Here is a 17,712-nt window from a genome sequence, read left to right on the forward strand (position 1 = left end):
TTGGTCTGTTGATACAACTCCATTCACCTTACCTTTAGAAACTCCACTGATCTCTTTCTTGGAAGCTCCAAATGGCCCTTGACCGTGAAATAATTTAGGAAGACAATTCCTGATTTCATTAGGGGCAGCACAGTAGCATAGCGGTTAGTGTAATGCTCTACGACACCAGCAACCCAGGTTCAATTCCCGCTGCTGTCTGTAGGGATTTGTGCATTCTCTCCACGACTGTGTGGGTTTCCGCTGGTCTCCAGTTCCCTCCCTCAGTCCAAAGACAAACGGGATAGCGTTAGTAAGTTGTGGGCATGCTGTACTGGCACTGGAAGCGTGGTAACACCTGTGGGCTACCCCCAGCACATCCTTGGCCTATGTTGGTCATTGACGCAAATGACACCTTTCAGTGTATGTTTCGATGTTTCAATATACGTGTAATAAATAAAGCTGATCTAATCTAATCCCCATCGAATCAGAAAAAAGATCAATGATATATAAAAGAAACACTTCTAATTTTCTCCAAACTAAGACATAGCATCACTTGAAAGAACCATTGTGACAAAGTGGGAGCCGTTGTATCCTTCCACTTCAACAAAATGGCCCTCCTTGCTGTCAGTGTAACAAATGCAATAATATGTTGGTCAGACACAGAGATACCATGGATATTTTGAGGAATTATTCCAAAAAGCACAGGTAATTTGTTAGGTTGTAAATTAATTTTAAGTGCTTTAGAAATTGTCGAAAAAACTGACTTCCTGAACTGTTCCAGTATAGAGCAAGACCAAAACGTGTGTCAGTGTAACTGACAACATACATCAAAGTTGCTGGTGAACGCAGCAGGCCAGGCAGCATCTATAGGAAGAAGCGCAGTCGACGTTTCAGGCCGAGACCCTTCGTCAGGACTAACTGAAGGAAGAGTTAGTCCTTCAGTTAGTCCTGACGAAGGGTCTCGGCCTGAAACGTCGACTGCGCTTCTTCCTATAGATGCTGCCTGGCCTGCTGCGTTCACCAGCAACTTTGATGTATGTTGCTTGAATTTCCAGCATCTGCAGAATTCCTGTTGTCAGTGTAACTGTCTCAGTTTTACATCTATCACAATAACTATCAACATTAGGGAATATTTTAGACAATCTCTCCTTCGTCAAATGGTAACGATGTACAATTTTAAAATGAGTCAGTTTTAAATTGAACCTTTGAACCTATGTTTGATTTGAGAAAAGATGGGGTTCATTTGCTCGTTATTATCATTTCAGTTATTTGATGGATTCTCCACGACCTAATTGTAAATTTTTTGGTACTTTTTTTTTGCTGGCAGTTTGATGTTTATCTATAGAAGCTTTATGTATGTTGCATGGCTCTGGGGTTGAACACCTAATGGGATTTTTCTTTTTTCCCACTTTTCTTGCTTAGCGGGAGGTTTTTTTCCAGCACAAAACTTTTTCAATCTTTATATAATTTTTTTTCTTGAGACATTGTAAGTATTGTTTACTTCGATGTACTCGTGTTTATTTTGGAAAAAAATAAAAAGATTTGAAAAGAAAGAAAGAAAAATACAGGTAACAGCTTTTAAATTTAATGTCTGAATGAACGTTGGATTTGGGTTTAGTTGGGGTACCAGAGGGCACAGTCTCAGAATACCAAAATGCCCCTTCAGAATGAGAATCAGAATAAGAATTAGGTTTCACATCACTGGTATCTGTTGTAAAATTTGTTGTTATGCAGCGGCAGAACATTTCAGTACATAATAATAAAAGCCATAAATTATAGTAAGAAATATACATACATTAAAAAGTTGTTAAATAAGTACTGCAAAAAAAGAAGAAAAAAAATGGTTTGGTAGTGCTCCTGGATTCAATGTCCATGTCCGATCAGAAATCTGTTGTCAGAGGGGAAGAAGCTGTTGCCGAGTTGTTGAGTGTGTGCCTCCAGGCTCCTGTACCTCCTCCCTGGCGGTAGCAAAGAGAAGAAGGCATGTCCTGGGTGACAGGAGTCCTTAATGATAGATGCTGCCTTTTTGAGGCATCGCTCCTTGAAGCTGTCTGGGATGTTGGGGAGGCTGGTGCCCATGATGGATCTGACTGAGTTTAGAACACAGAGAACAGAAATGAGGAGGAATTCCTTTAGCTAAAGGATGGTGAATCCTCTAGCCTCCAAATCTGTGGAACTCATTGTCACAGACAACTGTGGAGCCCAGTTTGTTGGGTATATTGGTTATAGTGGAGGGTGATGGATTCTTAATTAATAAGGGTGTCAAAGATTATGGGGAGAAGGCAGGAGAATAGGGTTGAGAGGGATAATAAATTAGCCATAATGGAATAGCAGAGCAGACTCAATGGGCCAAATGGCTGAATTTGGCTCCTATATCTTAAGGACTTATGCGTACAGATCTGAGGGGAAGAAAATCGGCAAGGCTCTGGGAACAAGCAAAGGAGGTGTGAATCCAACTGGAGAACTCTTTCAAAGAGATATCACAATTAGGATAAGCTGAATAGACATACTCAGAGTGTCATAGTTCTAATAATAACTCTTACTGAGACAAAAATCAGAATTAGATGGAATTCAAGTCCCTGTAAGTTCTGCTTTCATTAGTTCATTAATTTATCTGACAAATTTAGCCCTGATTGTTCTTAATTGTCTAATAACCTTGGGTCCCATCTTACTTGCTTTAACAATCTAAATCTTCCAGGAAGATTATTAACCTGGAATCTATCAAATGTTGTTTGCACATACTAAATATTATTTGCTTTCCACCACTGATCGAATAATCATCCCTAATGTTGGCAAACAGACTAATGGCCGACAGAGAGGAGAGACCATCTCCTGGGTTAACTCAACTCACCTAATTACCCATTATATTTCAAACAGTAAGCTATCACAGAAGGCAAACAGATATGTTTTAAGTGTACGATAACGCTTAACATAGAAAAGACAAGGCAGATCTTCAAAATTCATTCATGCAATCAGAATTGATTAAGTATTGAAACATTTACTGAGGCCCGCTCAATTCCACAACTGAATGATTGCCCTCATCCTAGCACCCATTTTATCCTTGCTGTACCTGCAGAATCCCCAACTCACCTGTAAGAAGAAATTTGGTAAATATGTGTAGAGATGGATTTTGGGATCCAAGTCCAAAGCTCCCTGAAAGTGCCCACACAGGTCAGTAAGGTGGTGAAGAAGGCATTCAACATATTTGTTTTTATTAGTGGAGACATTGAGTTCAAGAGTCAGGAGGATAGGTTGCAGCTTTAGAAAGCTCTAGTTAGGCTGCATCTGGAGTATCGCATTCAGTTCTGGTTGCAGGAGGGATGTTGAGGCTTTGGAACAGTTGCAGAAGAGGTCTACCAGGATTAGAGGACATGTGCTATAATGAGAGGTTGGATGAACTTGGGTTGTTTTCTCTGGAGTGACGGGGGCTGAGGGGAGATCTGATAGAGGTTTATAAGATTATGATGGGCACAGGTCTTCTCAATGTGCTCCATTTCCTCCCACATTCCAAAGGCGTATGGGTCAGTAGGTAAATGGTCACGTGGATTTAATTGATGTATATATATTTCATTGTTACTTCATTGATGTTGTGCTAATCTCCCGCAACACCCACCCGCTGTAGAAATTTCAGTTGGGCAGACTAGTACTGTATTCATAAGGAGGAATTTCTTTAGTCAGATGGTGGGTGAATCTGTGCAATTCATTGCCACGGACAGCTGTGGAGGCCAAGTCATTGGGTGGAGGTTGATAGTCTCTTGATTAGTAAGGGCATCAAGGTTATGGGGAGAAGGAAGGAGAATGGGGTTGAGATCAGATTTCTGAATGCACCATGAACACTACCTCACTTTTTGCTCTCTTTCAGCATTGCTCTTTCTATTTCTTATTGTAACAAAGTATTTTTTATGTGTTGCCATGTACTGCTGCCGTAAAACAGCAAATTTCACAACGTATGTCAGTGATAATAAGCCTGGTTCTGACTCTGATTTAAAGAGGAGAGGTTTAAAAGGAAACTGAGGGGTAAATTTTCACTTGGAGGTTGGCCAGCATGTGGAACGAGTTGCCAGAAGAAGTGGTTAAGGCAGAGACAGTACATTAACAACACCTAAAAAGCATCTGGACAGATACATAGATAGGAAAGGTTGAGAACGATATGGGACAAATGCAGGCAAATGGAACTGGCAAAGGTGGTCGGCAAGGACAAGTTGAGCAGAACGGTCTAGATCCACGCTGTGTGACTCTCTGCAGGTTCCTTCTCTTTTATGCAGATGGAGACATACAGGGGGAATGCAGAGTATAGCCCTCGTATTTCACCTGAGAGATGGTGATTCCACTGATATTTCGTAGTCCAATGGCTGGATCTTGCAGAATGGAGTTGGAGGACAGATGATGCGTGTGGCTGCGTGGATGTTGATGGGAGGGAGGCTGTGAGAGAGGAAAGGGGGCTTGTTTTGTTGCTTGTTGTGTTCTGTCAAGCATTGTGCTGGCACCACAGTATGTGGTAACACTTGCGGGCTGCCCCCAGCACATCCTTAGGTGTGCTGTGTGTTAAAACAAATGACGCTTTTCACTGTATGTTTTGATGTATATGTGATAAATAAATTTCAATTCGAATCTGATATTTAAAGGCACAGCCTTTTAGGTCTAACCGGAACTGACACCACTTAGTGAACAGGTCACATTAAAACATACAACATAACAGCACAGCACAGGTCCTTTGATCCATGATGTAAGAATCATAGAAAACTACAGCACAGAAACAGGCCCTTTGGCCCATCTAGTCAATGATGAACCATTATCCTGCCTAGTTCCATTAACTTGTATGCAGACCATAGCCCTCCATACCCTTCCCATCCAAGTACCTATCCGAACTTCTCTAAAATGTTGAACCTCACCCCATATTCACCACTTGTGCAGGTAGCTCATCCACACTCTCACAACCCTCTGAGTGAAGAATTTCCCCCTCATGTTCCCCTTAAACATTTCACATTTCACCCTTAACCCATAACTTCTGGTTGTAGTCCCAACCAGCCTCATTGGAAAAAGCCTGCTTGCATTTGCCCTACCTATACCGCTCATAATTTTGTATCAAGTGTCTCCTCAATCATCTAGATTCTAGGCAATAAATTCCTAACCTATTCAACCTTTTCCTACACCTCAGGTCCTCAAGTCTTGGCAACATCCTTGTAAACTTTCTCTCTACTCTTTCAGCCTTGTTTATATTTTTCCTCTAGGTAGGTGACCAAAACTTCACACAAAAGGATATGCTGAAATTGAACCTTCCTGACCAACCTCCCATGCAGGATCTGGTCAAAGACCTTACTAAAGTCCAAGGAGACAACATCCACTGCCTTGCCTTCATCAGCTTTCCTGGTAACTTGGTAATCAGTCCCTGTCTATCCAAATATCTATATACCCAGACCCTTAGAATACCTCCAAATAACTTTCCCACTACTAATGTCAGGCTCACCTACAATTTACAGATTTGTTCTTGGAGTCCTTCTTAAACAATGGAACAACATTAGCTGTCCTCTAATCCTCTGGTACCTCACCCATGCTAAGGATGTTTTAAATATCTCTGCTAGGGCCCCTGCAATTTCTGACATCACTCCTCTATATTTTCCTCCAATCACCTGAAGATCATGCCTTCTTGTTTTAGTCATTTCCACCTTGGTAAAAGTCCCTGGCTGTCCATTCAATCTTTGTCTCATCATCTTGTACACCTTTATCAATTTAGCCCTCATCCTCCTTTGCTCTGAAGAGGAAAGCCCTAGCCTGCTTAGCCTTTCCTCAGAAAGACATGCTTCTCATCCAGACAGCATCCTGATAAACCTCCTCTGCACCCTTTCTCAAGCTTTCACATCATAGAAACATGACTGAACACAATACTCCAAGTGTAGCCTAACCAGAGTTTCATAGAGCTGCTCATAAGCTATGCTCTCTAATATCTATTTGCTTATTTAGGGATACAACGGGGACCAGGACCTTCCTGCCCAGTGAGGCACAGCACCCAATAACCCACCTATTTAACCCTAGCCTAATCACAGGACAATTTACAATGACCGATTAGCCTGCTAACTAGTACGTCTTTGAACTGCTGGGGGAAACTGTAGCACCCGGAAGAAACTCACAGTTCACAAGAAGAAAATACAAATTTTCTTACAGAGGATGCCAGGATTGAACTGCAAGCCTTGATTCCCTGAGCTGTAATAGCATCATGCAAACCGCTACACTGTCCTGGTGCCCTAGTTCACGGTACTCACTCTCTCGGATATCAGAGACACTGGTAACCATAGGGCCGGACTGTCTGTGGGATTCCGCCATCCACGGCTTTCTGAATGTGCGTAAGCCTCCTGCTCTTGGCTGCTGGCGTGGCCGAGTCATCTCCCCTGACGGAAGGTCTCCTGAGGTCTCCCTCGACACCCAACTCCCTCTCCCGGCCACCAGTGTCCTTACATTCTGGTGGCTGAAGGCTGGAGAAAGGTTGGGCGTCACTGCAGAGACTGAACCTGAGAATGAGGGGTGAAAAGAGGTAAAGTCTGAGAGAATGCGCCTTGGTCAGCATGGACAAGTTGGGCCAAAGGGCCTGTGTCCGCCCTTTTCCCTCTATCAATAATGCAAGCACATTTTCATGTGTCTCCAATTGCTTTACGTGCTTGTAGACATTGCTGGAATGTTAAAAATGGGACGACCATCTTGTGCAGAGCAAGATTCCAGCAGCATTAAACATAGAGTAGTAGAGCACAGTACAGGCCATTGGCCAGCACTGTTATGCTACACCAACATCAAAATAACCCTTTCCCCCTCCCATGGCCTTTCTATCGTCCATGTGCCTATCTGAAAATCTCTTAAATGTGCATAATGTATCTGCCTTTACCACGGCAGCGTAATGGTTAGTGTAACGTTATTGCAGTGCCTGTGACCTGGGTGCAGTTCAGCCGTGGTCTGTAAGGAGTTTGTACATTCTCCCTGTGACCACCTGGTGTTCCTCCCACATTCCAAAATTAATAGGTTAATCGGTCACATGGTTGTCAATAGGCAGCATGAGCTTGTTACGCGAGAAGTGCCTGTTACTGTGCTGTACTTTTGACAACAGGCCATTCAGCCCAACAAAGCTTGCCAAATTCCTATTCACATCGTGTGTTGAAATACCTATCGAGTTTAGATTTGAAAGTTGAAAGCTCGAGTTGATTTCTCAACTACACAACTAGGTAGTTTGTTCCATCTGTCCACAACTCACTGTGTAAAGAAATGCTTCCTGATATTAGTCTGAAATCTCCCTTTAACCAGTCTCTACCTATGGCCCCTTGCCTTGTTGATAGATTAATTCTGAATTAGCAACTGGCTAATTCACCTTATTATACCCTTAATGATTTTGAACACTTCTACCATGTCTCCTCTCATTCTATGTCTTCCTAGGCTAAAAGGATTTGATTCTTTCAATCTTTCTTCATAGCTCCTACCCTGCAGACCAGGAACGAGTCCTGTTGTCCTTCTCTGAGCCCTCTTCAGTGTGTTCACATCCCACACAAAATATGGAGACCGAAATTGTACACGGTACTCAATGTGAGGCCTCATAAGCTGAAGGAGAACTAGACTTGAACTCCACTCATTCTATTAGCTTCCTAATCACTTCTGTGCATTGTCTAGATGTTGATAGTGAAGAGTCTACCAGGACACCCAAATCCTTCTCCTACAGCCCGCTTTCTAACTCAAGACCCACCCCCCTACTGTATATTTGTACCTAATATTTCCACTTCCTATGTAATATTTTGCATTTACTTATATTAAAGCTCACCTGCCATTTATCTGCCCACATCTGATTTTGTTTAGATCTAACCGTATAGATTTTGCTGCCTGAACGTTAAATAAATCTCGGCGTAGTTTTCTCATCTACCAGCACCCCTGGCAGTGCGTTCCACACACCACCACTCTGTGTGGAAAAACCTACCTTTGACATTCCCCTATACTTTCCTCCAATCACTTTAAAACTATATCCCCTCCTGGTAGCTCTTACTGCCCTGGGAGGAAGACTGCCCACTCTATCTACACCTAGGCAGTGTGAATGCACATAGTCTTTTTCCGAGGGGAAGGAAGACCCAAAAGCTGGAGGGTGTGGTGTGGTCTGACCGGTGCCTTATAAAGCCTCAGTATTATGTCCTTGCTTTTATACTCTCGTCCTCTTGAAAAGAATGCTAATGTTGCATTTGCTGTGCTTACTACTGACTCAGCCTTCGGGGAATCCTGCATAAAGACTCTCAAGCTCCTTTGCACCCCTGAATTCTGATTTTCCTCCCCCATTTAGAAAATAATCTATGCCTTTATTCCTTCTACCGCATTCACTCTATCTAGGTCTTTCAATATTCGATGGATTATAATTAGATTCACCCCCCCGCTCCATTCTTCTAAGCGCGAGCAAGTACAGACCCAGAGCTATCAAAAGGTCCTCGTATGTTAACCCTTTCATTCCCAGAATCGTTCTCATGAACTGCCCCTGGACCCTCTCCAATGCCAACACATCTTTTCTTCCCTTTCTTAGATAAGGGCCCTAAAACTGCTCACCATACTCCAAGTGCAGCCCAACTAAAGCCTCAGCATTACATCCTTGCTTTTATATTCTCGTCCTCTCGAAACAAATGCTAACATTGCATTTGGCTTCCTTACCACCCACTCAACCGGCAAGTTAACCTTTAGGGAATCTGCACGAGGACTTTTAAGTCCATTTGCACCTCTGATTTCTGCCCATTTAGAAAATAGTCTAGGCTTTTATTTCTTCTACAAAAGTGCACAAGTATATACTTCTCCTGTGCAGTGCTCCATCTGCTACTCCTAGGAACTGGGAAGTTTACTGCCAAGAGCGAAGTTCACAAAACGCAGCTCACTCCCCTCTCCGAGGAGCTGATGAAAGGATTCCCCTGATGACTGACATGATGCTGATTGGGACCACCCTTCCTTTATTTGACAGTCACCAGTCTCTTTATCAACTGTGACAAAACGCCAATCAAAGTGACCCCGAGGAAGAATGGTAGCGTGGGTGGGGGGAAGCACAACATGAGGAAGGGTTGCAAGAAATTTCTGAGACCCTGGAAGGACAGTGTGTGGTCTAAGGAACCCTCGCTCCCTCCAATTCACCCACAGGATTTACTGTGCTTACATAATCACTCTCCAAATAAATCTTAGACCTGCCTCAAAAGATTAAACTCCGCAGTGATTAGCTGGTCACTGTTAAACGTTGAACACTGCTTGAAAGCAGCTGAATGCTAAGTACATATCGCAGGTCTCTGCATCAAGGGCGATCTCTGTATGCCTGGTTGTACATGTAAAAAAAAGTTACCTTTATTGTTAATCTGTCAGTGGAATGAAAGTTTACTGAATCTACAATATCTGCCGAAACCAATACAGCAATTATTTAGAGATTTATTTATTTATAAGACTTTAAGATATCAAAATAGAACTAGGCTACTCAGCTCATCCTGTCTGTTCGGCCATTCCATCATGGCTGATTTATTCTCCCTCTCAATCCCATTCTCCTGCCTTCTCCCTGTAAGCTTTGACACCCTGACTAATCACAGACCTATCAACCTACGTTTTAAATCTACCCAGTGATGATGACTGTGATAATAAACCTGATTCTGATATATAAGGCAGATAACAGGAAACTTTTGCTGGTGGCAGAGGGCAAAGTTTAAAGGTGAGGGCTAAGAGACTGAGAAGGGTGAATGGAATCTGAAACTTGCTTCCTGAGTGGGTGTTGGAGGCAGAGGCTCTCACGACGTTTGAGAACAGTAGCAAGAGGAGTATCTGTTACTTAGAGATACAGCACAGTAACAGGCCCAATGAGCCCACACCTCCCATCACACCCATATGACCAACTAACCTACTAACCCTTACATCTCTGGAATGTGGGAGGAAACCAGAGCACCTGGAGGAAACCCTCACAGTCACAGGGAGAACGTACGAACTCCTTACAGTCAGAAGAAGGAATTGTACCCTGATCACTGACACTGTAACAGTTAACCACGACGCTACTGTTTTGTATGACTTGAAGTCAAATTCTATTTGTCAAAGGTCCTAAAATGCATCTTGTGATGTTTTAACTGAGTTAAGGGAGTTAAATAAGTGTTGGCGCGTGGCCAAGTGGTTAAGGTGTTCGTCTAGTGATCTGAAGGTCGCTAGTTCGAGCCTTGGCTGAGGCAGCATGTTGTGTCCTTGAGCAAGGCACTTGACCACACATTGCTCTGCGATGACACCGGTGCCAAGCTGTATCGGCCCTAGTGCCCTTCCCTTGGACAACATTGGTGTCATGGAGAGGGGAGACTTGCAGCACGGGCAACTGCTGGTCTTTCATACAACCTTGCCCAAGCCTGCGCCCTGGAAACCTTCCAAGGCGCAAATCCATGGTCTCATGAGACTAACGGATGCCTATAAAAGAGTCATAAAGAAGAGCATCAAACATCTTAGTCCAGGGGTTCCCAACCTGGGATCCACTGTCACCTTGGTTACTGGAAGGGGTCCACGGCATAAAAAAAGGTTTGGAACCCCTCTTAGTCTGTGCTTGATTTTTAAAAAATTAGGAATAAAATATAGTGTAATACACTGCTTCAGAAGGAGCTGAATCTTCGGAGATCTCTTTGCCATGGTAATGTAGAGCTTAGTGCGATGCTATTACAGCTTGGGACGTTCCAGAGTTTGGAATTCAATTCCAGTGCCATCTGTAAGGAGTTTGTACGTCCCTCCCCGTGACCGCATGGGTTTCCCCTGGGCGCTCCTGTTTCCTCCTACAGTTAGTAGGTTAAATGGACATTGTAAATTGTCCCCTGATTAGGCCAATGCTAAATAGGTGCAACACACATCAAAGTTGCTGGTGAACGCAGCAGGCCAAGCAGCATCTGTAGGAAGAGGTGCAGTCGACGTTTCAGGCCGAGACCCTTCGTCAGGACTAACTGAAGGAAGAGCTAAATAGGTGTATTGATGGATGGATCCCGCAGCCCCACCTCCCAGCCATACACCTCAGCCTAACACCTCCAACCCTCCTGCACACCCCCATTAACCCAAGCTCTCTCCCCGCCAGGGAGCCAAGTTCACCCCACATCACCAGTTTAACACTACCACACCACCTCACAAACATCCCCAACCCTACCCTTCACCCTAATCCTAACTTCCAATGGACCGCACAGCCCAACTAAACCGGACAGCACCCCCAAGTAACCCAAGCCTCACTCCACAAAGGGGCTTACGTAACACCAGCCCCCACTATCCCCTCTCGCATCCCCAGTCCTTTGCCCTACCCCTAAACCTAACATCACCAATTCCTCCTACACAACCCCATAAACCCAAGTTCTCACCCCACCAAGGGGCCAAATTCACCCAGTATCACCCGCAGGGCCGGAAGGGCCTGTTCCACAGTTTATTTCTAAATAAGTAAATAAACTCACTGAGCGTTAATGATGCTCAGTCCTTGAAGTTTGGATAGGAAGGGAATTGAATGATTTGGGGGTCAGATGAGGTCAGAATCAGGTATATTGACACTGCCTTATATGAAGTAAAATTTGTTGTTTTGCAGTAGCAGTACAGTGCAAGGACATAAAAATTACTATAATATTACAAGTTATATCAATAGTGGCATCAAAGGACTTGATGAAAACCTGGATGGCTGGGGCAGTAAGTTCAGAATCAGAATCAAATTGATCGGACTTGTATGATGTGAAAATGACAATGTGCAACAGCAAAGTAAAGGCATCCGTTAGTCTTGCGAGACCATGGATCTGCACCTGGAAAGTCTTCACTTTCCAGGGCGCAGTCCTGGGCAAAGTTGTATGGAAGACCAGCAGTTGCCCATGCTGCAAGTCTCCGCTCTCCATGCCACCGATGTTGTCCAAGGGAAGGGCATTGGTACCCATACAGCTTGGCACCGGTGTCGTCGCAGAGCAATGTGTGATTAAGTGCCTTGCTCAAGGACACAACACATTCCCTCGGCTGGGGCTCGAACTCACAACCTTCAGGTAGCTAGTCCAATGCCTTAACCACCTGGCCACGTGCCCACATGTGCAACAGCAGTACAGTACAAAGCCACAAAGGTTAATGTCAATTTTGATAAGATTAGAAGAGTGTTTAAAGGCTCTGGGCCTGTACTCACAGGAGTTTAGGAGAATGAGGGGGATTCTCATAGACACCTATTGAATGTTGAAAGGCCTAGATAGAGTGGACATGGAGAGAATGTTTCCTACAGCATGGGAGTCTAGGACTAGATGGCACAGCCTCAGAATAGAATGATGTAGAACAGAGATGAGGAGGAATTTCTTTAGCTAGAGGGTGGTGAGTCTGTGGAATTCATTGCCAAGTTATTGAGTACTGTATATTTAAAACGGAGGCTGATAGGTGTTTGATTAGTAAGAGTGTCAAAGATTACAGGGGAAAGCCAGGAGAATGGGGTTGAGAGAGAAAGTAATTACCCATGATCGAATTGTGGAACAGACTCAATTGGTTGAATGGCTTAGTTCTGCTCTCATGTCTTATGGTCTTGCAGTCTTTTGATTGACAACACAAAGATGTAATGAGAAAGAAGCAAATCTTAAACGTACTGACTGGCGGTGGAGAGGAGCCTTGTCCTTTCTCGCCGGGCGAGACGCTGACTTCAGACTGGTGGGCCTTCTCAGGGAGGGCCGCTGTCCAAGATTCCTGCGCTATAGGAGCGGAACATGGGGATGGGATCGTCCTGCTCGACTGTGCAGCCTAAGTGGAGATGTATAAAACTCAGCAATGCAAAGTAAGGCAAGAAGTTTCTCCTATTGTAAGACTCATTTCAATGTTTGAGATTATAACGTTCCACAACTTAATGTAAATAAATTAATTAATCAAGCAGCCTGCTCAGAACTGAATGCACGTCTTGTAAAGAAACTGAATATCCCATCTCTCTAGTCATCTCTCAATCCATCCCTATGTCTATTTCAGAACCAGAATCAGTTTTATTATCACTGATGTATGTCATGAAATTTGTTGTTTTGCAGCAATACATAAAAATTACTATAATTTACAATAAGAATATAAACAAATAGAGCAAAAAGAGAACGAAATAGTGGGGTGGTGTTCATGCATCCATGGAATGCTCAGAAATCTGATGGTGGAGGTGAAGACACTGTTCCTAAAACGTAGCTGTATGTTGCCAGGCTCTCTGGTGGTAGGAGTGAGAAGAGGGCATGTCCTGGGTGGCAAAGCTCCTTGAAGGTGGTTGCTGCCTTCCTGAGGCATCACCTTTTGAAGATGTCAGTCAATCCAACTATCTATCTATCTGTCTTTTCCACACTTTCTCACTCAGGCTATCTTTCTGTTTCTGTCTCCATTTATCTCTCTCTCTCTTCAACTCTCTATCCATCCATCTCTCTATCTGACACTCTATGTCTCTCCTACTACCTGTTTATTGATTTTCTCCAACTCAATTCAAGTCACATTTATTGTTTAACTATATACGTGGACACCACCAGATGAGACAATGTTTCTCCAGATCAGGGTGTAAAGCACAGTAGTACACATAACACAGAGACAACACACAATAACTTAGGAAAGTAAGAAGTAATTTACAAATGAATTATGCATAGATGAACAAAGTAAAGTGCATAAATTAAATATTGTCAGGTACAGAACGGATTAACCAGTGATACTTCGAATGAGATGCGTCAGGGAGCTCAGAAGCCTGATGGCCTGAGGAAGAAACTGTTTCCCATCCTGACCGTTCTTTTTTTCATGCAACGGAGCCTCCTGCCTGATGGTAGAAAGTCAAAAAGGATCCTGGATGGATGTTTGGGATCCTTAATAATACTAAGGGCCCTGTATATACAGCGCTCCTAATAAACGTCCCCGACGGATGGTAGGGAGACCCCTATGATCTTCTCAGCTACTCTCACAGTCCTTTGTTGGGACTTCAGTTCTGACTGTGTCTCTCTCTCTTTCTATCATTATCTATCAGTTATTTGCAATTTTCCTGCATGCCAACAGAAATGAAGACAACTTTATTTTGCAGTGAGTCGTACACCTGTAGAATTCATTGCCATAAATGACTGTGGGGGCTCAGTCATTAGGTATAGCTAAAATGGAGGTTGATGAGTGCTTCATCACTAAGGGTGTCGAAGGGTACGGGGAGAAGACAGGAGAACAGGGTTGAGAAGGAAAATTTATCAGCCTTGGTGGAACGGGGAGAAGATTTGATAGGCCGAATGGCCTAATTCTGTTCCTATGTATTAAGGTCTTATGGTCTGACTTTTCTGACACCCAGTGCATGATACTTGTGTACAGAGCTACAAGAAATCCCAGATGTGTGCTGTTGTACTGATTCTCTTCCCTGAGGGCAGTTGACATCTTTCCAGAACCCACTCACAAAGGAAAAAGGTTGTTTCAATTACAGAGAGAGTTAAACTCCAATTCAAGTTTAATTATTATTCAGCCATTCACAATAATACAGCCAAATGGAACAGCATTTCCCGGGACTGAGGTGCAAACCACAGTACCGACAGTCACACACAGCGCACAGTACATCAAGCACATTTAATTACGATAGCAGAAAAACATAGTCACAAAATAAAGATAATCTAGCCCAAGTCCCTGAGTGTCACAGCCTGTAGATTGACGGTGCATGGCATGTTGTCCTGGAGCCATGTTTCTGCAAGAACAAGCCCACAGCAGTTCCTCATCTCACTCAGTGCAGCCGCAGACAAAAGCAATCCAGCTTGTCTTCCACTGAGTGAACACTGGAGAGCAGTACTGATGGGATGGGCCAGCCCCCAACCCAGCACGGAATCCAGCTCTCTCCCACACTGCCTCTGAAGTCTCCTCCCCTGGGTGGCAACCCTTCCGCATGAGGGCCTCGTCTGCGCAAGGCACAAAAACTCAGAGTTAACTAACTTGTTATGACTTTGTACCTTATTGTCTGCCTGCATCACACTTTCTCTCAAGCTGCGGCACTTTATTCTGTTATTGTGTCCCTTGTGCCTCCTCACTGCACTGTTGTAATGAATTGATCTATACGAAGAGTAATAAAGTTTTTCACTGTACCTCGGTACATGTGACAATAATAAACCAACTCCAGTTCCAGCTCATAAAAGCAGAGGAAAGGACTGACAACATACACACACACAAAATGCTGTTGCAACTCAGCAGATCAGGCAGCATCTATGGAGAGGAATAAACAGTCAGCGTTTTGGGCCGAGACACTTCATCACGACTTAGACTTCAATAACACTTAAACCATCCTGCAGAGTGTCACAGCCAGTGATGTACTTTCCTCAAGTGCAAGTACTCAGTTTTGGAAGGTGAAAGGCTCTAAGGCTCCAAGCTGGTGCTGTCGAAGAATTACACTGACCACCGTGTTACCTCTTAATCCCATTCTCCTGCCTTCTCCTTGTAACCTTTGACATCCTTACCCATGAATCTCTTGTTTAAATGTACCCAGTGACTCGGCCTGCACAGCCATCTGTGGCAATGAATTTCACAGATTCACTACCTTCTAGCTAAAGAAATTCCTTTTCATTTCTAATTTGAATGTGTCCTCTGGCAGAAGACTCTTCCACTATGGAAACATCCTCTCCACGTGCACTCTCTCTAGGCCAGGGGTTCCCAGCCTTTTATTTCAAAATCAAAATCAGAATCAGGTTTATTATCACCGGCATGTGTCATGAAATTTGTTAACCTAGCAATGGACCCCTACTATTGAGTGAGGGGTCTGTAGACCCCAGGTTGGGTACTTGTGAGAAGGTCTATCAATCTTTGCCCTTATCTTTCCTTCCTGGGAGACTCTGACCCCTAATATTAGGGTGGGAGAACTCCCCCCCCCCACCCACTCGCAGTGAATACTGAACTCGTGGCAGGATTCCAACAGGAGAAGCCTCCTTGACTTCAGTCGCCACGCTTGGAATTGAACCTGCTCCCTGCTGATACATCCAATTCAGCTCCACAGTCCAGTTCACCTTGCCGACCCCGCTATCCAATTGTCAGTGCTGCTGAGGTGCTGTACGATGTACGCTGACGAGGTCGTTTTTCACATTTGCAGTTCAGTTCACACAGGTCACATATTTCAATGCTGCTTGCTCTTTGGAATTGTGGTTGGGATTGGAATCGGTTCATTGTCACGTGCACATTCTTGTAGATTATTCCTGCAGATCTGATCATTACACGGTGCTTTGAGCTAGTACAAGGTAAAGTAATAACGGAATGCAGAATAAAGTCCTGCAGTTTCAGCGAGAGCACAGTGCAGGCGGACAATGAGGTGTAAAGACCTTAGAGGCGGGAGGAGAAGATGGCGGTGCGACGCAGCGCGCACAGCTCTCCGGTGAAATGATATCGTATTTGTAAGTAGGATGCCGTGCACAATTCTGATTTGATGGAGACAGAGGTGAGAAGGCACAGAGGAACATCTGGAGAAATTTCTGAAATGCCCGGTTCGCTGCCGCTGCTACTGTGTGATCGAGAATCTCCGGCGGGAAGGCCCCAAAACCCCCGGCTTTGCCTGCTGCTGGCGACCGAGGCTGAGGTCGAAGCATTCAGCAGAGATGGTGCTTGGTACTCGGTGTCGGAGGGCTGATCGGAGCTCGAAGTTTTCGGACGACTCAGAGTCGGACTGTGGTCGGGCATGGCAGGGAGAGTTTTCTTCCTTCTCCCGTCTGCGTGAGATGTGGGACTTGCGAGAGACTTTGAACTTTTTTACTGTGCCCATGGCCTGTTCTTCATCAAGTTATGGTATTGTTGCACTGTTGTAACTATATGTTATAATTATGTGGTTTTTGTTAGTTTTTCAGTCTTGGTCTGTCCTGTGTTTCTGTGATATCACACCGGAGGAATATTGTATCATTTCTTAATGCATGCATTACTAAATGACAATAAAAGAGGACTGCATGTCCTCATAATCTAATCTAAAGCTATTTTATTGAAAGAGTACAGATAAAAATTACAAGCATAGTGCCAGGTCTTGAGGACCTTAGTTATACGGAAAAGTTGAATAGGCTAGAACTTTATTCCCTGGAGTGCAGGAGAATGAGGGGAGAGTTGATAGGGGTACACAAAATGATGATGAGTAGAGATAGGGTACGTTTGTAAATGCAAACAGAGGTTTTCCATTGAGGTTGGGTAAAGCTAAAATGAGAAGTCATGGGTTAAGGGTGAAAGGTGAATTATTTAAGGAGAACATGAGGGGGAACTTCTTCACTGAGAGGGTGGAACGAGCTGCCAGCAGGAGTGGTGGATGTGGGTTCAATTGCAAATTTAAGAGAAGTTTGTTTAAGTGCATGGATGGGAGTGGTGTGGAGGGCTGTGATCCAGGTGCAGGTTGATGGGATGAGCTAGAATACCAGTTTGGCACAGACTAGGTGGGCTGAAGGAATTGTTTTTGTGCTATAGTGCTGTACGACTCTGTAACTTTATGACTCTATGCCAGAATGAGATGCTCAGGTTTCCTCCCACATTCCAAAGTTTAAGGTTACTATGTTGTGGACGTGCTATGTTGGTGCCCGAAGTGTGGCGCCACCCGTCGGCTGTCTCCAACACATCCCCGGACTGTGTTGGTCATCCACATAAACGGCACATTTCAGTGTGTGTTTCGAGGTTTCAATGTACATGTGACAAATGAAGATCATCTTTCATCTTTAAGGTCGCCTCTCAGCCTTCTCTGCTCCAGGGAGAACAAACCCAAACTAGCCAGCCTCCCCTTATAACTGTAGTCTTCCAATCTAGGCAACATCACTGAGGAAACTT

The 17,712-nt window shown here is 44.1% G+C and overlaps 1 protein-coding gene across 10 annotated transcripts in view; it reads right to left on the minus strand.

The window, feature by feature from the left end:
• Nucleotides 1-17,712, minus strand: part of LOC134351471 (uncharacterized) — a 191,333-nt gene that overhangs the window by 69,738 nt on the left and 103,883 nt on the right. For 7 of the 10 annotated variants that reach the window (XM_063057653.1, XM_063057657.1, XM_063057652.1 and 4 more), the window contains 2 exons: nucleotides 12,558-12,708; nucleotides 6,240-6,485 (listed from right to left, as the gene is read on the minus strand). In XM_063057653.1, the coding sequence (XP_062913723.1) occupies nucleotides 6,240-6,485; nucleotides 12,558-12,708 (397 nt within the window). Of the gene's footprint in view, nucleotides 1-1,027; nucleotides 2,070-6,239; nucleotides 6,486-12,557; nucleotides 12,709-17,712 lie in introns of those variants that run through there. The other 3 variants (XM_063057659.1, XM_063057655.1, XM_063057654.1) reach the window with 3 other exon arrangements.

This window comes from Mobula hypostoma, chromosome 9 (assembly GCF_963921235.1).
Source record: "Mobula hypostoma chromosome 9, sMobHyp1.1, whole genome shotgun sequence".
NCBI lineage: Eukaryota > Metazoa > Chordata > Chondrichthyes > Myliobatiformes > Myliobatidae > Mobula > Mobula hypostoma.